Source organism: Molothrus ater, chromosome 4 (genome assembly GCF_012460135.2).
Source record: "Molothrus ater isolate BHLD 08-10-18 breed brown headed cowbird chromosome 4, BPBGC_Mater_1.1, whole genome shotgun sequence".
In the NCBI taxonomy this organism is placed as follows: domain Eukaryota; kingdom Metazoa; phylum Chordata; class Aves; order Passeriformes; family Icteridae; genus Molothrus; species Molothrus ater.
The window spans coordinates 71,766,911-71,790,328 of NC_050481.2; the positions used below are offsets into that span (position 1 = coordinate 71,766,911).

At 58.2% G+C, this 23,418-nt stretch overlaps 2 protein-coding genes across 2 annotated transcripts in view; one reads left to right on the forward strand and one right to left on the reverse strand.

The window, feature by feature from the left end:
- FBXO41 (F-box protein 41) overlaps nt 1-5,442 on the forward strand; it is a 28,468-nt gene extending 23,026 nt beyond the window's left edge. The window contains exon 13 of the mRNA XM_036383070.2: nt 289-5,442. Coding sequence (XP_036238963.1) covers nt 289-351 — 63 coding nt within the window. The 3' untranslated portion in view covers nt 352-5,442. The remainder of the gene's footprint in view (nt 1-288) is intronic.
- A 742-nt stretch (nt 5,443-6,184) lies between these two features.
- Nucleotides 6,185-23,299, reverse strand: CCT7 (chaperonin containing TCP1 subunit 7). The gene is made up of 12 exons (XM_036383071.1): nt 23,229-23,299; nt 21,554-21,707; nt 19,688-19,794; nt 18,135-18,260; nt 17,516-17,568; nt 15,721-15,892; nt 14,583-14,747; nt 13,607-13,795; nt 13,031-13,128; nt 12,248-12,380; nt 9,488-9,694; nt 6,185-7,321 (listed from the first exon to the last, which is right to left on the reverse strand). The coding sequence occupies exons 1-12, from the start codon at nt 23,232-23,234 to the stop codon at nt 7,091-7,093; spliced, it is 1,641 nt and encodes a 546-aa protein (XP_036238964.1). The 5' UTR covers nt 23,235-23,299; the 3' UTR covers nt 6,185-7,090.
- Nucleotides 23,300-23,418: the final 119 nt, after the last annotated feature.

Below are 23,418 nucleotides of genomic sequence, written 5' to 3' on the forward strand. Positions count from 1 at the left end.
TGGCAGGATTTGGGGCGTTCCCCTGTCCCCCCTCACCCCATGGCAGGATGTGGGGCATTCCCTGTCCCCCCTCACCCCATGGCAGGATTTGGGACATTCCCTGTCCCCCCTCACCCCATGGCAGGATTTGGGGCGTTCCCTTTCCCCCCTCACCCCATGGCAGGATGTGGGGCATTCCCCTGTCCCCCCTCACCCCATGGCAGGATTTGGGGGGTTCCTTTCCCCTCCCCATGGAGCAGGGGCCCTGCTGGCTGCCCCCAGCCCCGCTGTCTGCTCCTCCTGTTGCAGGCCCTGAGGAAAAGACCCGGCTTCTCCAAGATTTTACACATCAAGGTGGAAGGAGGCTGTTAGCCCTTCAGGGAGCCCAAAGCACATTCCCTGCTCTGCCCTGACGGGGACCCCCGGCTCGGGCACCAGGAACCCCAATCTCGCAGCCTTTGGGGCCATCCCAGGTGACAAGGTGCTACTCAAGGACAAGTTTTGGCTGTCCCCAGAGGCAGGGCCGTGCTCTTTGCCAGGAGGAGGAGGAGGAGGATGGCTTTGCAGCCCTGCAGCTGCTCCTCACCGAGGCTCCGTGCCTGGGGACGGATGTTCTGCTGAACTCTGCTTTGGGGATCCCTGACCCCGCTCTGGGGCTCTTGGCTGGGCTGGCCACTGCAGCCCCGGGGTGCTGGACCTGGGCTGGGAAGGGGCTGCTCCTCCCCCAGCGTTCCACAGGGTTTCTGCTCCTTTTCATGTGGGATTTGGCAGGGGCCACCCAGAGCCAGGGAATGCTCCCAGGAACCAGCACAGCTCAGCGCAGGCCAGGAGCAGAGCTGCACCTCGGGGAGCCACGGGACACCAGGAGAGATGGGTGCTCCTCCAGAGGCCTCCAGCCTCGCTTCCTGTCCTCCAAACCCTCCTGCCAAGGCAATAAACCATCTCCAGATCCTCACCCACCAGGAAACAGGGCTCACACTCCTGTGCCCGCCATCCCCAGAGTCCATCCGGGGTCAGTTGTCACATGTGGAGAGAGAGACTGTCACAGGACACCCACCTTTGCCTTCCTGAGCGGCCTGAAGGAGAAGCCCTGGCCAGAATATCCTGAAATGATCCTGGGAACAGCACCAACCAACAGCCCTGGCTGGTCCTTATCTACAGCCACCATTTTCTAAATCTGATTTTTCTTCTGAGTTTCCTCAGCCTGCAAGGACATCATCATCCCCAAAAGATCCTTTCTCCATGGGAAAGGGCTTTGGAAAGGCATCCAGCAGGGCCAGGCATCTCCATCCTCCACCCTGGGGAGAAGGTACCAGGAGGTGGCCCTGGGACTGGGGACAGCACCAGAGCACTGCCAGCAGTGGGGACAGCCCAGCCTTACCCACAGCCACAGCCCCTGTCCTTGGACCCGGCGGGCTGAGCGGAGAGGAAGCGACTGGGACAGTGGATCTGGGGCTTTTCCCTCCTCTCTGGAGCAGCCCTGCAGGTTTTGGTGCCTGCTGGCCAGCCTGGCTGGGAGGGGACAGCTCCCAGAGCCCAGCCCCCACATGGAGGAGCCTCCCCCGAGGGGGGACCGGCTGCAGACCCAGCACCACGTCCCTCACCCATGGCACAAGAGCTGCTGACCTCAGCTGGGGCTGCCACCCAGCCCCTGGGGATCCCCAGAGCACAGCAAATCACCCCCAAATGGCCGAGGCTGCCGGGGCTGGAGGCAGCTCGAGACCCTTCAGCCTCCCTCCCTCCTGCCTGCTCTGAAGCAGGGTGGGTTCTGTGGCCACAGCCCCGTGGGAAGCAGCCCTGCTCCCCCTCCCATGCAGCTTTCCAGGAGAAGGCTGCTCCTGAATGCACAAGATGCGGGAGCCCAAAAACGCCTGCGAGAAGCTCCTGCACCTCCCAGGTCCCACGGACGAGCTCCTGACTCCCTGCCATGCCCACCGTGGGTTCACCTGCACCCTGGGCAGCCTGGCACACTCCTAACCCAGGGGCAGGAGGAGCAAGGGGTGCCCCCAGCAGCAAAAACCACCCAGCAGAGCTACAGCCCCCAGGGACCAGCTGGGGCAGGAGCATGGCCCAGTGGAGATGGCAGCACCACAGCGCAGGGACTCGTGGAATTCCCTTAAAAACAAAAACAAAACAAAGTACCTATTTATTTCTATAAAGAGAAGAAGGAAAATTATATACTCAGCATGTTTATACACTCTATGCTTAAAGACTCTCGTGGCCCAGAGGGGTGCCCAAGCCTGGAGGTGGCTGCTCCGGGTGTGCCTGGAGCCTCTCCTGGCTCCTGGGAGGGCAAGGATGAGGAGATGGAGAGAGGGGAGGTGTGAGGACTCTCAGAGAAGCCTTCTGTGCCAGAAGAAGGGGTCAGTGGCTGTGTATGTGGTGGCATTGGTGACCCTGTGACATCCCCGTCCCTGTGCTGCCCCCGGAGCTTTGGAGGCACGGCAGGACCTGGATTCCTGGTGCATCCCCAGGAGCCTCTCCTGGATTCCTGGTGCATCCCCAGGAGCCTCTCCTGGATTCCTGGTGCATCCCCAGGAGCCTCTCCTGGATTCCTGGTGCATCCCCAGGAGCCTCTCCTGGATTCCTGGTGCATCCCCAGGAGCCTCTCCTGGATTCCTGGTGCATCCCCAGGAGCCTCTCCTGGATTCCTGGTGCATCCCCAGGAGCCTCTCCTGGATTCCTGGTGCATCCCCAGGAGCCTCTCCTGGATTCCTGGTGCATCCCCAGGAGCCTCTCCTGGATTCCTGGTGCATCCCCAGGAGCCTCTCCTGGATTCCTGGTGCATCCCCAGGAGCAGATCAAACCCTCACCTCTCCTCGGGGCATTCCTGTAAAACCCAGCTCAGCAAAGCCACGTTTTTACACAAATCCTCTGATGACACAAGACCTTGAGCGGGTTCAAGGATGAGAAGATGGAAAGTGGGGGTTTCTCCCTGTTTGGCTTGGGCTTGAATGGATCCCTTCCTCCTCCTCCTCCTCCTCCTCGGCTGGGGATGAAGGCGGCTGGCACAGTGACAGGAGCGGTGGGAAGGAGGGCCCTCCTGGTGGCTCCTAATTGCCCAGCTCGTTAATGAGCTCATTAAGGGCTCTGAAATGTCAGACGGATCCTGCCCCTGCCGCTTCCCCTGCCCTGTCCCGCAGGGATGTGGCCCCCCAAGGCCCCATCCCCACGGGAGGCTCCGGCCACGCTGGCCCTGGATTCACCCTGGATTCACCCCTGGGTTCACCCTGGGTTCACCCCTGGATCCACCCCTGGGTTCACCCTGGATTCACCCCTGGATCCACCCCTGGATCCACCCCTGGAGTCACCCCTGGATCCACCCCTGGAGTCACCCCTGGATCCACCCCTGGAGTCACCCCTGGAGTCACCCCTGGATCCACCCCTGGAGTCACCCCTGGATCCACCCCTGGAGTCACCCCTGGAGTCACCCCTGGAGTCACCCCTGGATCCACCCCTGGAGTCACCCCTGGAGTCACCCCTGGAGTCACCCCTGGAGTCACCCCTGGATCCACCCCTGGAGTCACCCCTGGAGTCACCCCTGGATCCACCCCTGGAGTCACCCCTGGAGTCACCCCTGGAGTCACCCCTGGGTTCACCCCTGGATCCACCCCTGGATCCACCCCTGGGTTCACCCCTGGGTTCACCCCTGGAGTCACCCCTGGATCCACCCCTGGAGTCACCCCTGGATTCACCCCTGGATTCACCCTGGATTCACCCCTGGATCCACCCCTGGAGTCACCCCTGGAGTCACCCCTGGATCCACCCCTGGAGTCACCCCTGGATTCACCGGAGCCTCAGCGCCATTTTCTCTGGAAGTGATGGGAACACCCAGAAATGCCGAATTTCCTGGGAAAGCCGTCAAGGCACACAGCACGTTCAGCTCAGCCCCGATGAGAAGTGCCAGAGGGGCTCTGCGATGACAATCCCACTAAAATCCAGGGATCCAGGGACAGGATTGGGGTCACAGCCGTGGCCAGAGCTGGCAGGGGCTGGATGGACGGTGGTTCTGAGTCTGGCTCCTGCAGGGCCAGTTCTGGGGAGATTTATTCCTTTTCTACTGCTTTTCCCAAAGTTTCCCCTGTCTGACATTGCCAGCATTCCCCTTCCCCTGAGTTTGGGCGCTGGCCAAGGATTTCAAGAGGAACAACATCACCAAAGGCAGCTCGGGGGGGGGGCAAAGCCACCCCAAATCCCTGGGTTTGTGTCCCCCTGGGTTGGATTTCCTGCTCCCCATCACTCCCAGCCCCAGGGATGCTCTGGGAACCAGGGGCCTCCTCCTGCCTTGTCCCTGTGCCTTGGGGCTCCAGGGTGTCAGGGACTGGGGGAAAAGGGACCCCCAGGCTGGCTCTGCCCCACCAGGGTTTTAAACTTCTCGTGTCTGGATCCCCCAAAAGAGCCTGGATTTAGGGAAAACATAACAAAAACACACCCAGGAGAACTGTTGGCAATGGCTCCTGAAGTGGTGAACAGATATTTTCCTTCAGCTTTTAGGGGAGGCCCCAGCCCAGGAGCTGGAGCATTGCTTCAGCCTCATTTTGGGGTGACAGACAAACAGCAGGTTGGGGTGGAGCAAAAGCATTTGGGAATTGGTGCCAAATGAGAAAGTGCTTTAAAAGGGAAAAACTCCCAGGGAGCAGGGAGATGTTGGGAAGCAGAGATGGTTTGTTGTGAAGCATTGCAGGGTATTGTGAGGTGGTGATGGACCTTCCCCATCAGCGGGAGGCAAAATAATCCCTGGGGAGGGTGGGAGAGCACTGAGGGAAAGCTGCTGCAGCAGCGAGGAGGGAAAACTGCCCAAAAGCAAGGGAAAAAAAGGGATTTTCTAATGCAGCCTCAGGATTGAGCCCGTGGAGGGCAACGAGGCAGGTTGGGGCCGGGGACAAGTGGGTGCAATGGTGTGGGGCAGTTTTTGGGAAGCGAGGGGGTGATGCACAGTTGCTTCGAGATAATCAGAGGAGATAATCAGTGCAGAGAATATAGAAATCAGGAACTGGAATCATTCCCTGCAGCCCTGGATGGCAGCGGTGTACAGCGACCTCCCCTCCCCAGAGCTTCCCGTGGCCTCCCTCCCTCCCAAGTTATTTTTTTAACTCTCTATAAATTTAGGTCTATTTTAGTCTTTCTGCAGCGATGTGCCAGTGTCTGGAGAACCAAACATCCCTTCCTGCCCCCACCCCGTGGTCCCTGGATGCTAAACCGGGCGTGGTGTGAATGAGCCGGAGCAGGGCTGGGAGGGCAGGGCAGGGCAGGGCTGGGGAGCAGCGCCAGCTCCGGCCGCAGCCCGCGGGTTTAGCACTTTGGTTGGAACTCTCACCTGTAGACGCACTTTGATGTTGTTGCTTTGAAACTTTGGCAAGTGTAAACAATGTGTATTTAAAGAATTACAGAGAAACGACCCCCAGCCAAGCGTGTAAAGAGCTATTTTATGACTCGGTGTTGAATAAAGACTCTGGAGATCGAGCTGGGTTTTCACTCTCCCGGGGAGCACACTGGACCCACACCAGTGACACCAGTTGCAGTTTGGGGCTGCAGGTCCATGGGCTGCACTTGTCTGGCATCATGGGGCACGGGGACAGAGTGGGACACAGGGACCAAGTGGGACAGCACAGGGCAGGCCCTGGCACAGCGGCGCTGGGGCTGCCCCTGGAGCCCTGGCAGTGCCCAAGGCCAGGTCAGACACTGGGGCTGGGAGCAGCCTGGGACAGGTGACCCTGGATGATCTCCATGATCCCTTCTAACCCAAACCATCCCATGATTCTGTATTTCTTTCACTGTCCTCCTCTAACACCTGTAACCCACCAGACCCAAGTCGCCCCATGTTCTCCCAGCACCATTTTCCTGTCTGATTCCCCCCAAATGCCTGGATCCATCCTTGGAGTCCCCTGGAGCTGTCACACAGCTGCTGCCCTGAACCTTCTGCCATGAAGCAAAGTGGGAAATGGAAATGCCCCATTGAGCAGAGCCAATTAAAATGTCACTGAGCAGTATCTGAGAGCTCCAAGCACACACAGAGGTGCTCCATCCTAGAAGCACTTCTGGCATGAGCCTGGAGTGTGCGCTGCTCTGCAGCACAGCACCTGCTTTGAAACAAGGCCAGAACCAGCCTGAAAAACCGACCAAGGCCAAACCCAGCCAGTTCATTTCTAACCCCAGTCCTGAGGCCTGCCCATGTGGAATGAAGCAGAGAACAAGAGCACAATCCTAACTGCCACTGAGACGGACTCATTTTATTGTGCTGGAGCCTGGCTTCAAACTGCCCAGCAGAACAAAACACAAACCAGTATAAATAGGCCCCAGAGCCTCCCTGTGCTGGCTCCAGCCCAGGGGAGGGAAGGGTCTGGAAGAAGGAATGCTCCTGGGGAGGGGTCCCCAAGGAGGGAAGGGTCTGGTGGAGGGAAGGGTCTGGAGGAGGGAATGCTCCTGGGGAGGGAAGGCTCTCGAGGGAATGCCCAGGCCAGTGAGGCAGCGCCAGGCAGGGCAGGGCAGCTCCAGGGCTGTGGCTGCCAGTGCCAGGAGCTGCCCGTGACCGCCAGGAGCTGCCCGTGACTGCCAGGAGCTGCCCGTGACTGCCAGGAGCTGCCTGTGACTGCCCCCAGCCCGGGGCTGGCAGCCTGGGACAGGGGAAGGAGCAGCTGCCGATCCCAGTGGGTTTCCAGGGGCTCTCAGTGGCTGTGGGGCTGTCGGCCCTGGCCAGGGAAGGAGCAGCTGCTGTTCCCCAGGTTTCCAGGGGCTCTCAGTGGCTGTGGGGCTGTCGGCCCTGGCCAGGGCAGGAGCAGCTGCTGCTCCCCAGCTTTCCAGGGGCTCTCAGTGGCTGTGGGGCTGCCAGCCTGGGGCAGGAGCAGCTGCTGCTCCCCCAGGGGCTCTCAGTGGCTGTGGGGCTGCCAGCCTGGGGCAGGAGCCGCTGCTGTTCCCAGTGGGTTTCCAGGGGCTCTCAGTGGCTGTGGGGCTGCCAGCCTGGGGCAGGAGCAGCTGCTGTTCCCCCAGGGGCTCTCAGTGGCTGTGGGGCTGCCAGCCCGGGGCAGGAGCAGCTGCTGTTCCCCCAGGGGCTCTCAGTGGCTGTGGGGCTGCCAGCCCGGGGCAGGAGCAGCTGCTGTTCCCCCAGGGGCTCTCAGTGGTTGTGGGGCCGGGCGCGGGCTCGGCCGCGGGCCCCGGCAGCCCCGGCAGGCTCCACGCTGGAGCGCGGGTTGCGGATGGTCTCGTCCACGGACACGATGAGGCACGCGGCCTCCGAGGCGGCCGTCAGCGCGTTGATGCGCACCACGGCCGGCTCCCACACGCACGCCTGGAAATTGTCTGCAATGTCCTCGTTGGTCACGTCCACGCCGTACCACATCCCGCCCTGGGGACAGACAGAGGGACAGATCAGTGCCACAGCCTGCTGAGGGACAGACAGAGGGACAGATCAGTGCCACATCACACCCTGGGGACAGACAGAGGGACAGATCAGTGCCACAGCCTGCTGAGGGACAGACAGAGGGACAGATCAGTGCCATAGCCTGCTGAGGGACAGACAGAGGGACAGATCAGTGCCACAGCCCGCCCTGGGGACGGACAGAGGGACAGATCAGTGCCACAGCCCGCCCTGGGGACGGACAGAGGGACAGATCAGTGCCACAGCCTGCTGAGGGACAGACAGAGGGACAGATCAGTGCCATAGCCTGCTCTGAGGGACAGACAGAGGGACAGATCAGTGCCACAGCCTGCTGAGGGACAGACAGAGGGACAGATCAGTGCCATAGCCTGCTCTGAGGGACAAACAGAGGGACAGGGATCAGTGCCACATCCTGCCCTGAGGGACAGAGGGACAGATCAGTGCCACAGCCTGCTGAGGGACAGGGATCAGTGCCATATCCTGCCCTGAAGGACAGAGGGACACAGGGAGCAGTGTGCCATCCCACTCTGAGGGGACAGAGGGGACAAAGGGGACAGGGATTGGTCACGGGGCTGGGTGGGACTTGGGGAAAGCCGGGGAGGGAAGGCCAGGCAAAGGTGAAGGGAGAGGCTGGAGCCTCCCTCACATTCTGCTGTGAAGGAAAACACAAAAAATCCAAGCTGAGCAGCCTTTGCTTTCAGCCACCAGTGCCAGCAGTGCCTCATGAAGAGGAGGCCCCTGCCAGTTTAGGATCACTGAGGCTGGAAAAGCCCCCCCAGTCCATCCAGTCCAAGCTGTGCCCCATCCCCACCTTGCCACCAGCCCAGAGCCCTGAGTGCCACCTCCAGGGATGGGGAGCCCAACCCTCCCTGGGCAGCCCTGCCATGAAGCTGCAGGAGCCTCCCAGGCCTGGCTCCCCTCTGCTGCTGCCTCTCTGCCTGGCCCTGCACCCTCATTTTGGGGCACACCCTGAGCCCCACCACCGGCAGCAGGGTGAAACTGCTGGGAGTGGCAGAACCCAAGGGGCAACCTCCAAGCCCTGGAGTTGGGATCTCCACAAGACCAGCACTCAAGACCTTCAGCCTGCAGCTCCTGTGTAAAATGCTCAGCTCAGCCAGCTCCTGCACTCTTCTTCCTTTAATGTTTAACACAGCAGCTCCTTCCTGACAAATGATGAGTTTTTAAGGAGCAAATCAGAACGCCCAGCTCAGGAAGTCACCTGACAGCGGGGATCAAAGGGAAATCAGGTCCTTTCCATTTATAGCCACCTGTGCCAGGCCCACACATGATGTGAAACAAACACAGTGCTTAATCAAAGGGGACACGGCTCCAAAACAGGCTCAGCTGAGCTACACCAGCTCTGACAGGCTCCAGGAGGGAACTGGGGACAAAGGAACCACACACACACTGCCTCTGGGATGCCCGGGTGTCTGGGGTTCAAAGATGCAGCTGAGGGTGTGTATTCTATTACCACCTGTCAGAGCTGGGGCAGGTTTCTGCTGTTCATTGGGCAGTTTCTTTTATCTCTTCCACAATCAATTCTCCCTCCGGGAAATATCTGCTGTTAATGGGCCATTAATTATCAGTTATCTTCTGTTAATGGGCCAGTGAGTGTCCCTGCAGGGCTGATCCAATCCCAGCATCCCAGGGGGAGATGCTGCGCCCAGGGGAGGAGCCAAGCATTCCTACCTGGATCCAATCTGAGCTTTGGGACAGCACAGCAGCCTTTGCCCAGTGCATTGCCAGAGGAGCAGCTTCTGCTGCCCTGCATGGCCAGAGGGAGCCCAGGCCCATCTGCAGCAGCCCTGGAGCTGCAGAGGAAAACTCCCCCCTTGTGCAGGATCCCTGCTCCAGCAGAGCCACAGCTGGCACTGCAGGAGGGCTGAGCCCCCATGGGATGGGGCTGTGCCACCCCCTGACACACAGGGGACAGGGCCTGCTCTGACCCTGGCAGGGGTTTGTTTGTACCACTGCATTTGTATTCTTAATTTTCCTAGCAAAGAACTGTTATTCCTATTGCCATACCGTTGCCTGAGAGCCCCTTAATTTCAAAACTACAGTAATTCAGAGGGAGGGGGTTTGCAATTTCCATTTCAGAGAGGCTCCTGCCTTCCCCAGCAGCCCGGGCCGTACCTGGGCGTGCTTGGCGCGCAGCTTGTTGAGGATGTTGGTGGCGTCGAAGCCGGCGTTGTCACACAGCTGCCGGGGGATGATCTCCAGGGCCTTGGCGTAGGCGCCGATCAGCAGCTGCTGCTTGCCCGGGATGGTGCGCGAGTAATCCCGCAGGAACTTGGAGAGCTCCATCTCGATGGCGCCGCCGCCCGCCACCACCGAGTCGTTCTGCAGGGAGGGACGGGCACAGCACAGGGGCTGTCAGCTGCTGCAGCCCTGCAGGCACAGCAATGCACAGCCCATGGCAGTGCACGGCCCTGCAGGCACAGCAATGCACAGCCCATGGCAATGCACAGCCCTGCAGGCACAACAATGCACAGCCCATGGCAATGCACAGCCCATGGCAATGCACAGCCCTGCAGGCTCCCAGCAATGCACAGCCCTGCACGCACAGCAATGCACAGCCCTGCAGGCACAGCAATGCACAGCCCATGGCAATGCACAGCCCTGCAGGCACAGCAATGCACAGCCCATGGCAATGCACAGCCCTGCAGGCACAGCAATGCACAGCCCTACAGGCACAGCAATGCACAGCCCTACAGGCACAGCAATGCACAGCCCATGGCAATGCACAGCAATGCACAGCCCTGCAGGCACAGCAATGCACAGCCCTGCAGGCTCCCAGCAATGCACAGCCCATGGCAGTGCACAGCCCTGCAGCCACAGCAATGCACAGCCCATGGCAGTGCACAGCAATGCACAGCCCATGGCAGTGCACAGCCCTGCAGGCACAGCAATGCACAGCCCTGCAGGCTCCCAGCAATGCACAGCCCTGCAGGCTCCCAGCAATGCACAGCCCATGGCAATGCACGGCCCTGCAGGCACAGCAATGCACAGTCCATGGCAATGCACAGCCCTGCAGGCACAGCAATGCACAGCCCATGGCAATGCACAGCCCTGCAGGCACAGCAATGCACAGCCCTGCAGGCTCCAGGCAATGCACAGCCCATGGCAATGCACAGCAATGCACAGCCCTGCAGGCACAGCAATGCACAGCCCTGCAGGCTCCAGGCAATGCACAGCCCATGGCAATGCACAGCAATGCACAGCCCTGCAGGCACAGCAATGCACAGCCCATGGCAATGCACAGCAATGCACAGCCCTGCAGGCACAGCAATGCACAGCCCATGGCAATGCACAGCAATGCACGGCCCTGCAGGCACAGCAATGCACAGCCCATGGCAATGCACAGCCCATGGCAATGCACAGCAATGCACAGCCCTGCAGGCACAGCAATGCACAGCCCATGGCAATGCACAGCAATGCACAGCCCTGCAGGCACAGCAATGCACAGCCCATGGCAATGCACAGCAATGCACAGCCCTGCAGGCACAGCAATGCACAGCCCATGGCAATGCACAGCAATGCACGGCCCTGCAGGCACAGCAATGCACAGCCCATGGCAATGCACAGCCCATGGCAATGCACAGCAATGCACAGCCCTGCAGGCACAGCAATGCACAGCCCATGGCAATGCACAGCAATGCACAGCCCTGCAGGCACAGCAATGCACAGCCCATGGCAATGCACAGCAATGCACGGCCCTGCAGGCTCCCAGCAATGCACAGCCCATGGCAATGCACAGCCCTGCAGGCTCCCAGCAATGCACAGCCCTGCAGGCACAGCAATGCACAGCCCTGCAGGCACAGCAATGCACAGCCCATGGCAATGCACAGCAATGCACAGCCCATGGCAATGCACAGCCCTGCAGGCACAGCAATGCACAGCCCTGCAGGCTCCCAGCAATGCACAGCCCATGGCAATGCACAGCCCATGGCAATGCACAGCCCTGCAGGCACAGCAATGCACAGCCCATGGCAATGCACAGCCCATGGCAATGCACAGCCCTGCAGGCACAGCAATGCACAGCCCTGCCAGCCCATGGCAATGCACAGCCCTGGTGCTGCTGTCCCTGGGACTGTCTGCCAGCAGCAGCAGGGACACACCAAGAATCTCCAGTGGCAGCTCCAGCAGCTCAGCCCAGCTGTGCACAGGACAAAGGGGGGTTTGGGGACACTACACCCAAAGGGAGGGATGGCAGCTCACTCCCAACTCGGGCTAGGGAAGCTTCCTCACTCTCATGAAGTGTCCAAAACTAAAGCTATTGGCAGCAGCACCTTGCAGCTCAGTTCTGCTGCTTTTCCAGGAGACAGATCAGGATGTTCTTTCTAGAAGCAACAGCTCCAAAACTCCTGACATGCTTCTCCCCAGCCCCTCAGGACATGCAGCCTCAGAGCTTTTAACCACAAGCCCTTCCTACAGCAACACGTTTTTGTGTAACCCAGAGCTTGGAAGGATCAAACTCACATCCACAGAGGCCTTGGATTTCTCCTGGTGCCCCCAGCCTGCCCTCAGAGCCACGGGACTGTCGTGCCCCCAGACTGGGCACCAAGAGAGGGGCTCTATGGGCACGGACACACACGTGCCATCAATCTGCTGTTCCATCTCCTGAAGCTCCACCCAGCACAGAGCAGTTCCCTTTAGGGTGGAGGATGGAGCCAGCACGAGGCACAGCTGCACAGAAGTGCAGGCAGAACCCAGGCGTGCCTGGAGAGCAGCTGCAAACGCCGCCAGAGCCACCTGAGCCAGCCAAGGAACTGCACTCCAGAGACTCCATGGGATGTGCTCACTGTGCAGAGGCCTGAGCCAAGCCCTGGTGGGGGTGTGTGTGTGTGGGAGGTGTGCAGCAGCTCTGGCTGTACAGGGCAGTGCCAGGCTCACCTTGATGGCCCTCCTGACGATCATGATGGCGTCGTGCAGGGAGCGCTCGGTCTCCTCCATGAACTGCTCGGCGCCCCCGCGCAGGATGATGGTGCACGTCTTGGCCTTGGGGCAGCCCGTGAACAAGTTGTACCTGCCACAGGGAGGGTTGGGCATGGAGAAGCTGCTGCTGGACAGGCAGGGTGGGACAGAGGCAGCCCTGCAGCCCCGTCCCTCTCACAGCCCCAAGGGGCCAAGGAGGACAGGGCCAGGGAACACAGAAGTGACGTTCCAGACAATGCAGGACCATCCGTTCTCTCCTCCCTGCTGCCAGGGACTCACACTGAACGGGGGCTCCCAGTCTGCACTTGGCAGGAGCACAGAGGGCAGCAGCCAGCCCCAAACAGGACTGGAAGGGCCCCAGTGTACCATCCCCAGCTTCTCCTGCACTGACAGGGAAGGTCAAGCTGGAACGTCACAGAAGTGCCACAATCAACCCCAAAATGTGGTGGTTTTCCATTACAAATGCAACAGTACCACTGTGCTTTCTACAAGGCACTGCAGAATAAACGTGTTTTTCAAAGCTTTTACAAGAGGTAGGATCTCAATGAAATCTTGCTCGTGGCCCCTCCCCCAGCCTCAAAAAGCAGCTTCTGGCTACAGTAAAATATACATTTTATAACAACCTTGTTTTCATCTCAACAGCTTGAGAGACGTTGACCCTGCCAATGCTTTGACCCCAACTTTTGCACCTGCTATGAGAGGGCTTGCAAAGCACCACAGGTTTGCAGCTGGTGTTTTTACCTCTCTCCCCCAATCTGGGTCTCTTCAAAGAGCTCACAGCGGCCCAGCACATCATCCGACAGGGCATTGACACTGGTCTGGATGGATCCCCCACAGGCCTGCAGGGAATGGGCACAAACACAGCATTACCACTGCTGACAACCCACACCAACCTCCCAGCAGGCTCCACTCTCCAGCCCAGATGTTGAGCTGGTGCAAACCCATCCTGCAGATTCAGGAAAACCCTTCTCCCTCCCTCCCCTCTCATGGACGCAGGCCAACCCTCAACAGCAAAATAAATTTAAGCAGCTTCAAGGTGCTGACTCACAGGCTCCAGAGTCCAGGAGATACACAAAGAAAGCTCAGGAAAAACCCACTCATGATGGAACAGGGAAGAACTCAGGAAAATGAATCTCTAGTGATGCACTGATCAGATCTTTGTATATAACACCAGGCTGTCGGGGTGTGAGTGCTCACCCCACGAGGAACAGCCTTGTCCTTTCAAACCCCCGTGAGGAGCAGCGAGAGCAGTTTGGGAACGCCCAGCCTGGGGTGCCAGAACTTTCCAAAGGCTTTCCTCAGGCCAGGGGAGCTCACCATCATGGTCCTCTTGAGATCCTCCTCGGGGACACGGCCGGCACAGAACATGTCCCTGTCTGCGAAGTACTGCGTGGCCACGTCCCCAATGGGCAGCTTGGACAGCACCACCTTGGCTCCTGACTTGTGGATCTTGTCCAGTTTGTCATACAGGATGTTCCACTCTGCATCCACAATGGCCTGGTAGTCCTGGAGGACAGGGGGACAGGTGTTCCTGTGCCAGGGGATGCCCCACGTGCAGCCCTGGCACAGGGTCACGAGGTCCCTGCCCCATGGCACTGCCCAATGGCTGCTGCAACCCCAGGAGCTCCTGCAGCTCTCCAGGCACTGCTGGATCAGCGGGCCCTGCCAGGCCCAAGGCAATGACCCCAGAGCTGGTGGCTCAGCACAGCTGGGGCACAGGGACAGCTCACCAACGTGTCCTGACCCTGCTGTGCTCCCCAGTCTGCTGGACCCCCATTCCACAGGGCAGCACAGCCCACCAGGTGATTCCAAAGGTGAAGGGTGAGCAGGAGGCAAACTCATTTATCATGGAATGGTTTGGGTGGGAAGGGACCTTTTAAAGGTCATCCAGTGCCACCCTATCCATGGGCATGGACACCTCCCACTGTCCCAGGTGGATCCAAGCCCCAGTGTCCAACCTGGCCTTGGGCACTGCCAGGGATCCAGGGGCAGCCCCAGCAAATCTGGGAATTCCAGCCCAGCCAGGAATTCCTTGCCAAGATCCCAGCCCAATCTCCCCTTTCCCAGTGGGAGCCATTCCCTGGCTCCTGTCCCTGCAGGCCTTGTCCCCAGCCCCTCTGCAGCTCTCCTGGAGCCCCTGCAGGCACTCTGAGCATTCCCTGGAGTTTCCCTTCTCCAGGGGAGCATTCCCAGCTCTGCCAGCCTGGCTCCAGCCCTCCCATCTCATGCCTCCCCAGGGGATGAGCAGCCCCAGGTGTGAGAGAAGGAGCAAGCAGGCCAGGGGAGCTCTCACCTCCACAGTGTTGACTCTGACCTCGGCGTTGTCCTTCTCAGCCTTGAGCTCCAGCTCCACGTTGAGCAGGGCGATTTTGGGGGACTGGTACTTCTTGGGCTGCATCTCAAACCCAGCATAGGAGAAGGTTTTCTTAAAGGCAACTCCAGCCACCAGCTGTGAGTCCTGGAACACAGGGATTTGCCTCAGTCTCAGCTCCCAAGGCTTCCTGCACAGGGTTAATAACAACTCCCACAGGACACCCCCTGCTTCCAGAGGCCTCATTTACAAAAAGCCTTCCCTGCACTGTCTCCTTTGATTAACCCACTTTTAGAGGAAATAAGCAGCAAGCATTTCTTTCAGCTCACAAAAGCAGATTCCTCTCTACCTCTCCAAACTCCACAGCCAAAAACTCCTCAAACAACTTGAAGATCAAGGAATGGAGCCATCAGTTCTCTCCCTGAACTCTTTCCCATTCCTCCCCTTTGAACTTTTGGATATTTCTCATCCATAGCCCCACTGGGGGCTGGTTTTTGCTCTGGGTTGTCTTACCAAGCTCCATCACCACCTCCTGGATTTTCTGCAGCAGGACAGCCCTGTCCAATACCATTCCCTGGCATGAGCTCCTCAATTTCTGGGTGAAGAAATCAGGATCTGAATCTCCCTCTCCATAGGAGCTGTCCCATAGCCAGGATCAATCCAGGTGCAGTTCCAGACACAACAGGTTCTCCAGCACTGAGGCATAAACCACACATCCCAGTGGTTTATGGTTCAGCATGAAGCTGAACTAAATCAGCTTCATGAGATTTGCCTTGCATTTTTCCCAACCCAGTAATCCTACCCACAACCAGGACTTTTGGATCCAGAAGGAACAAAGACTTCCCAGAAAAAAAATAATTATTTGTGGAGAGATAAATGGAATTTTATCAGTACCAACTTTTCCTGCAGTGAAGTGAAGAGTGTATTTAGCTCAAAAACCAGAAACTCTACCTATGGAAAAGAAATCCTGCTGAGCCTCCTCCTCACACCAACAGCTCTGTTCCACTTTGGGAATTCCCCAACAAGCAATGACAAGCCAGGCTGCACTTCTGCTGGAGCCAAGGCCCCACCAGAGCTGGATCCCTGTGTCCCACCCCTTCAGGAAGGCTCCAGCACTTACTTCTAGAGCTCCTCCTTGCACCTTCTTTATCCCGATCATCTTGAGCTGCAGCAAGTCATCCAACATCATCACAGCATCTACAACCATCTTGGAGAAAAACTCCTTGCTCTGGGAGATGAGCTTGGAGCTCAGGGCTGTGGCTGCACACTTTTCCAGGAGACTCCTCTGCTCACTGCAGGAAGGGAAGGAAAGGAAAAACAAAGGTTTGGTCACCTGCCAGACCTTTTCATGAGCCGTATGTGGCTTTGTTAATCACAGCTTTGGCTGGAAAATACCTTTAAAATCATTCAGTCCAGCACTGCCAAGGCCACCACTGCCCCATGTCCCCAAGTGCCACAGCCACAGGGCTGTGAAATTCCTGCAGGGATGGGGACTCCAGCCCTGCCCTTTCCATGTAGGAATGTCCCCAGTGCCCACCCTGAGCTCCCCTGAGGCCGTTCCCTCTGCTCCTGTCCCTGTTCCCTGGGATAAGATCCCAAATCCCCCCGGCTGTGCCCTCCTGGCAGGAGCTGTGCAGAGCCACAAGGGCCCCCTGAGCCTCCTTTGCTCCAGGCTGAGCCCCTGCCCGGCTCCCTCAGGGACTCTGCAGCCCCTGCCCGGCTCCCTCAGGGACTCTGCAGCCCCTGCCCGGCTCCCTCAGGGACTCTGCAGCCCCTGCCCGGCTCCCTCAGGGACTCTGCAGCCCCTGCCCGGCTCCCTCAGGGACTCTGCAGCCCCTGCCCGGCTCCCTCAGGGACTCTGCAGCCCCTGCCCGGCTCCCTCAGGGACTCTGCAGCCCCTGCCCAGCTCCCTCAGGGACTCTGCAGCCCCTGCCCAGCTGTGTCCCTGCCCTGGCCACGCTCCAGCCCCTCAGGCTCTGTCTTGTCATGAGAGGCACAAAATCCTCTCTGACAGAGGCAAAGATCAGCTCCCTCCTGTCCATGGGGAGAACAAGGCACAAATCCCAGACTGACAAATCCCAGAGCTCGAGCATCAGCCCAGCACTGACAAAGCTGACTGACTTTCATGCACCTAAAATCAGAAAAAAGCAGGTGCTTTCCTTCATCACAAGGCAGGAAGATGTTCCTGAAAGCCTCTAAAGGCAGGGTTCACATTCCCTGAAGTACTAACTCAGGTAATACATGTGCAGCAGTGGGTGACACACAGACAGCAGGGAGATGTGGATCCAGCTGCCAGGCTCTGTCCCCCACGGGAACCACTCTATTTCCCATCACAGGACCACATTTGGGGTGGTTTTTTTCCAGAATTTTTTAAGAATTTGGTTTGGACAACCCATTTTGGTTTATTCAAGATGCTTATGGAGTTGAAATATTTCTAATTAACCGCAGGTATCAGTAAGGTCAAGTGGACAAGAGCTTAAAATCCAGGGAGAAAAGGAAGTCCAGTATTCTCAGCTCAGTTGAAGGGATCACTGCTATGAGCTATCAACCCTGCTGTGTGACAGTGAAAGGGGATCTGATCCTCAGGGAATGCTGAGATTGAACACTACCACTGACTGCAGCAAGAGCTCCAAGACTCCACTGCTGTAAAAAAGAAATCAGGCCACTTATTTTGGTGCCCAGCTTCTTCCATGAGCACTGGGAGGCACTGCCCTACATCATCCCTGGAGCCAAGTGGGAGCACAGCACTGCCCCTGCAGGAGCAGGAAATTCCAGGGAAACTGGGAATAACCCCAGCGTGGGGCTGCAGCTCCAGGTGCCAGGAAATGTCAGCCAGAGGCACAGATCCAGGAGCACCCTCACAGCAGGCAGCTGGAGCCCAGAACACAACCAGGTCACCTCCGAGGCAAACTTACTCTTTATCCTCCTTCTTCACAGAGACAGCGATGTCTTTGATCTTGTTCACAGCCTGGCAAAAAGGCAACAGCTGGATTAATCATTTATGCTCCAACCTCTCTCTTTGTGTTTTATCTTTTGTTCTCTGCACCAACGTCACTGAAGCTCCAAGTGTTTAATTATTCCACCCCTGCCAGTGCAGTAATTCCACGGAACACACCAATATCTGGGGAGTGGGAGGAGGCTCAGAGCTGCTCTGCTGCTTCTGCTTGCAGCAGAGACCCTGGGAATCAAACAGCTATTGAGGAGTGAACCTCCAAAAATCAACTTAACGGGACCAACAGCCGCCAGGAGACACACGGGTTACTAAGAAGCAGCAGAGAACAGGAGGAGCAGGAGAATGGGAAATGAGTTTTTACATTCATTCCTTGGGAGAAAACCCAAAGGAAGTGAGGGCACTGCAGAGGCACAGACTGCTGCCAGCAGGCCTGGCACAGAGAGGCAGAGCTGCTGGCAGGGGCAGCAGGAGATGGCTGCTGGCACTCCCCAGGCCCATTCCCAGCGGGCTGTCCCTGGCAGGGTGTCCCTGGCCCCGGGCAGGCCCAGCTGTCCCCAGGGAGCCGTGTCCCTGTGCCTCACCAGCTGCGTGGCCGTGCGGAAGGCGCGGATGATGATCTGGGGATGGAGCCCCTCCTCCACGTAGGGCTTCACCTGCTTCAGGAACTCAGCTGCCAGCAGGGTCACAGACGTGGTGCCATCACCCACCTGCAGGGACAGGGGACGCTGTGTCACCCCCACGCTGTGTCACCCCCACGCTGCAGACACCCCCTGAGAGCAGCTGCAAAACCACTCCAGAGCTTCCAGGGAAACCAGAGCTCAGGATTTTCTCTGCTTACAGATTTGTGGCTGAATTCCTCAGTGATTCAGAGTGGTCTGGGTGGGAAGGTGTAGCCATGATATTTTCTGAAAAATCCTTTCCTTAGGATTTTTCCTCCTGAGAAGCTGAGAGGCCTCAGGAACAAACTGTAACCAATGGTTATCTGCTGCTGTGGAATGCAACAGGTGCATCTGGGATTGGCCTCATAGAATTGTTTCTAATTAATGGCCAATCACAGTCAGCTGGCTCAGACTCTCTGTCCTAGACAGAGCCTTTGTTATCATTCTTTCCTATTCTATTCTTAGCCAGCCTTCTGATGAAATCCTTTCTTCTATTCTTTCAGTACAGTTTTAATGTAATATATATAATAAAATAATAAATCAGCCTTCTGAAACATGGAGTCAGATCCTCGTCTCTTCCCTCATCCTCAGACCTGTCACAGACATCTTTCATGAAAAATCCTTTCTTAGGATTTTTCCTTGTGAGAAGCTGCAGTTTCAGCAACCAAAAGTAAACAATGGTTATCTGCTGCTGTGGAATGCAACAGGTAGAGCCGTGATTGGTCTCCTGTGGATGTTTGGATTCACTGACCACTCATGGCAGAGCTGGCTCTTGCTCTCTGTCTGAGACACAGATCTTTGTTATTCATTCTTGTCTATTCTTAGCTTAGCTAGCTTCTGAAGAAACCTTTTCCTTTCTATTTCTTTTTAGTATAGTCTTAATGTAACATATAGCATAAAATAATAAATCAAGCCTTCTGATCATGGAGTCAACATTCTCATCTCTTCTTCATCCTGAAAACCCCTGTGACCATGGTCACACAGACCCCTGCGAACAGGGTCACAGGAAGGGACCTCAAAGCCCATCCAGTGCCACTCTCTGCCATGGGCAGGGACACCTTTCATCATCCCAGACTGCTCCCAGCCCCAGTGTCCAACCTGGCCTTGGGCACTGCCAGGGATCCAGGGGCAGCCCCAGCAAATCTGGGAATTGCAGCCCAGGCAGGAATTCCTTGCCAAGATCCCAGCCCAATCTCCCCTTTCCCAGTGGGAGCCATTCCCTGGCTCCTGTCCCTGCAGGCCTTGTCCCCAGCCCCTCTGCAGCTCTCCTGGAGCCCCTGCAGGCGCTCTGAGCATTCCCTGGATTTTCCCTTCTCCAGGGGAGCATTCCCAGCTCTGCCAGCCTGGCTCCAGAGCAGGCAGAACAAGCCCCAGCACTCCCAGAGCAATTCCCAGAGCTACCACTGAGCCAGGGCAGCAGTGGCACTCAGGCTGCTCCCTGTTCACCCCCAGGCAGAGCCAGGCTCCCCTCCCACCTCGGCATCCTGGGACTTGGCGATGTCCACCAAGGTCTTGGCGGCCGGGTGGACCACGTCCAGCAGCTTCAGGATGGTGGCCCCGTCGTTGGAGATGGTGGCTTTGCCTGGGGTCATGGAGAAAAGGAAGTTAAAGGCAGCTTTACAGCAGCAGGGGCAAGCCCTGTCTCTGGGGGCTCTCAGGAGATCCCAGCAGGTTCCTCTGCTCCACCTGAACCGAGTCCTGTCAGCCCATTCGTGGAGCAGGTTCAGTGAAGTCAGCCTGAGCACAGAACAACTTTCCACACCAACAAAGGTTTGGAATTCATTTCCCTCTTCTCAAAGGCCTCCCCAGACAGATAAAACCATATTCTAGTCTGAGACTCTCATGAACAAAGAGCCTAGAAATCATATTACTTATCACAGGAGAAATTTAAATCCAATTATCCCTTTGAGCAAGGATTTATTACAGTTCCTATCTGTAAAAACTATTGAAAGGCAATGCTAAGCCTTTTCACTCCACCCTTCAGCAACAAAAATAATAAATAATGAGTTTGGTGACTGGTGACTTCATACAAGGCTTTTCAGAGTGAGGGCAAAGCTCATCTCTTAAATCACACTTCAAAAAAAAAGATTAAAAATCAACCCAGCAACATCCACTGACCTCACACTCAGCCACAACTGCTGAGTAACTCCACAGGTACCATGAGCCTCATTTAAAAATAGAGATGACCAAAAATACCTGAAGAGAGGTTCAAGCCTCTCTGCTTCTCCTGTCTGGCACAGACTTACACTGAATCCAAGTGATGCCTCAGGTTTAGCTTTTCTATTTTTCAAATTCTGTGCTGCTTTAGTGTGTGGGTCTGGGCTTCACATTATGGGATGGTGAGCTCTGTGCACAGAGCAGGGAGACAAAACAATTCCTGCTCCAGCTGGGCACCAAGGACAAATGACCCAAATCTCAGCCCCAAGAGCATAAATGTGGGTTGAAGAGAGAAAAACCAGCAGGGTGGGACTGCATGGGCTAAAGCTGGGATGGGACAATGAACTGCAAGATGCAAATGGAGCAGAACTGATCCAAGGGAGAGACCCTGTGAGCAGTTGTGCATTTTGGGACCATTTTGGTCCATCTTGGGTTCATTTTGGGACCATTTTGGTTCACCTTGGGTGCAGCCCTGTCTGGGCTCTTGTGCTGCCCAAGGTGCATCCATTGAGGTCTTTTAATAAATCCCTGCTTTATTCTGTAACTCTGTCTGGTCCCTGTCCTAGGGCAGCCTTCCCAAGGCACCACATCCCCCTGACTCTGCATCTCCCCAGGGGAGCAATCAGGGAATCCTCAGGCTGCACTGGCAATCCTCCTGCCTCCTACAGGGGACACCAAGAGTGACAGGCTCACTCTGCTGTGAGAGCCGAGCCTGGCAGGGGCTGCGGCTGCTGGGGCTGCCCCAGCTGGGTTTGGCTGCCCCAAATGGCCGGGCTGGGCTCAGTGCTGCCCCAGCTGGCCAGGCTGGGCTCAGGGCTGCCCCACATGGGTCTGGCTGCCCCAGATGGCCCAGCCAGGCTCAGCGCTGCCCCAGCTGGGTTTGGTTACCCCAGATGGCCCAGCCAGGCTCAGTGCTCCCCCAACGGCCCAGCCGGGCTCAGTGCTGCCCCAGATGGCCCAGCCAGACTCAGCGCTGCTCCAGATGGCCCAGCTGGGTTTGGCTGCCCCAGATGGCCCAGCCAGGCTCAGTGCTCCCCCGATGCCCCAGCCGGGCTCAGTGCTGCCCCAGCTGGGTTTGGCTGCCCCAGATGGCCCAGCCAGGCTCAGCGCTGCCCCAGCTGGGTTTGGTTGCCCCAGACGGCCCAGCCAGGCTCAGTGCTGCCCAGCAATCAGAGCATACCCACCCCGGTCATCCACGATGAGCTTGTCCATGCCGCGCGGGCCCAGCGTGGTGCGCACGGCCTCGGCGATCACCTGGCAGGCGTTGATGTTGCTGACCAGCTGCGGGATGCCCTGCGAGGTGTCCGTGCCCTCCTTCAGCAGGATAACCGGTGTTGGCTGCAGGGGGAGCACAGCACAGCTGTCAGCCCCACCCCAAGGGCCCGCAGAGAGCTCCTGACAGCCCACAAGGCACCAGTGTGCAGGAACAAGGCCAAAAATACAGACCCGGTGTAATTCCTCTGCCCCACACCACCCTGCTGCTTTCCACTGCTCCCACAGCACTGGGAATTCACACAACTGCTCCACCACAGGCTCAGGGACACACAGGGACTGTCCCAAAAATAACGGGGATTCCTTGGGGCAGAAGGTCCTGATCTGATGCTGGCCTGGAGGAGACAGAGCGTGCAGGAACTACAGACACACTGAGGAACCAAACAAGTCTGGGTGGTGGAAGCACCAGAGCAGCTGTGGCTGCCCCTGGATCCCTGGCAGTGCCCAAGGCCAGGCTGGACATTGATACTTGGAGCAGCCTGGACAGTGGGAGGGGTCTCTGCCATGGCAGGGGTGGCACTGGATGGGATTTAAGGTCCCTTCCAACCCAAACGATCCCATGAATGCTGCAACCATCTCACAGGCAGAGCCCAGGCAAAGCCCAAACACTGCCCAAATTTGGGATGCACTGGCTCAGAACAGCTGCCAGCAGGCACAGAGCAGAAGTGAACTGTGCTTGGTGCACTGAGGGGGCACAGGCACAAGAAAGGGAGCCACTGCAGAGGGTTCGGTGATGGGCACAAAGGACATCCTTGGGCTCTGGAGCATCCCTCCTATGAGGAGCTGGGCCTGCTTAGGCTGCAGAAGGGAAGGCTAAGAGGGACCCCATCAATCCATACACATCTCTCCGAGGCGGTGCCAAGAGGTTGGTGCCAGACTTTCTGGTGATGCCCAGTAACAGGACGTAAAATAAAATACAAGTGAGGTGAACCTCAACACGAGGAAGAACTTCTTGCCATGGAGGGTGACAGAGCCCTGGGACAGCTGCCCAGGGAGGGCCTGGAGTGTCCCCCCCAGAGACATCCCAAACCCACCCGGGCACGCCCCTGTGTCACCTGCTCCAGGTGACCCTGCTGGGCAGGGGTTAGAGCTGAGTGATCTCCAGCCCTGACTATCCTGTGATCCCTAAAACCCAGAAAGATTCTGTGGAATAAACCGCACAGCTTTCCTCCACACCCAGCAGAGCAGGAATTCCAAGGGAAAAGGACCCGTTTGTCCCCAGGGGAACCAGGCTGGACACACCTCCCGCATCACCGCGGGGCTGGAGCCGGAGGGGGCGCGGGGCTGCGGGGACCAGGACCAGGCCGGGGGGAGGCTCTGGAGCGGGATGGAGCTCGGGGCTGCCCGCTCCCGTCCCCTGCAGCCAGCGCAGCCCGGCTCCGGCTCCGGCTCCAGCGGGCGCGGCACTGCCCGGGTACCGCCAGGCCTGCGCGCCGGGGCGGCTCCATCCGCGCGGCCCGGCCCGCAGCGACCCCGCCACAGCCGCTCCCTGGGGCCCGGCGGGAGCCCCCGGCCCGGGCAGGGCGGCGGGACGCGGGGACAGCGGCGGATGGTGGCGGATGGCGGCGGATGGCGCGGGTCACTCACCATCATCGCGGCGGCTGCTCACTCCCGGCCCCCCACAATGCACTGCGCACGCCCAGAACCTTCCCGGGGGCGGGCCGGGCGTGGGAGCACAATTTGGCAGAGAGGGAAGAGGGCGCGCAGCGTGCGGAAATGCCATGGAGCACTATTTGGCAGCGAACGCCGCGGTGACAGCGAGCTGCCCGCGCGTGAT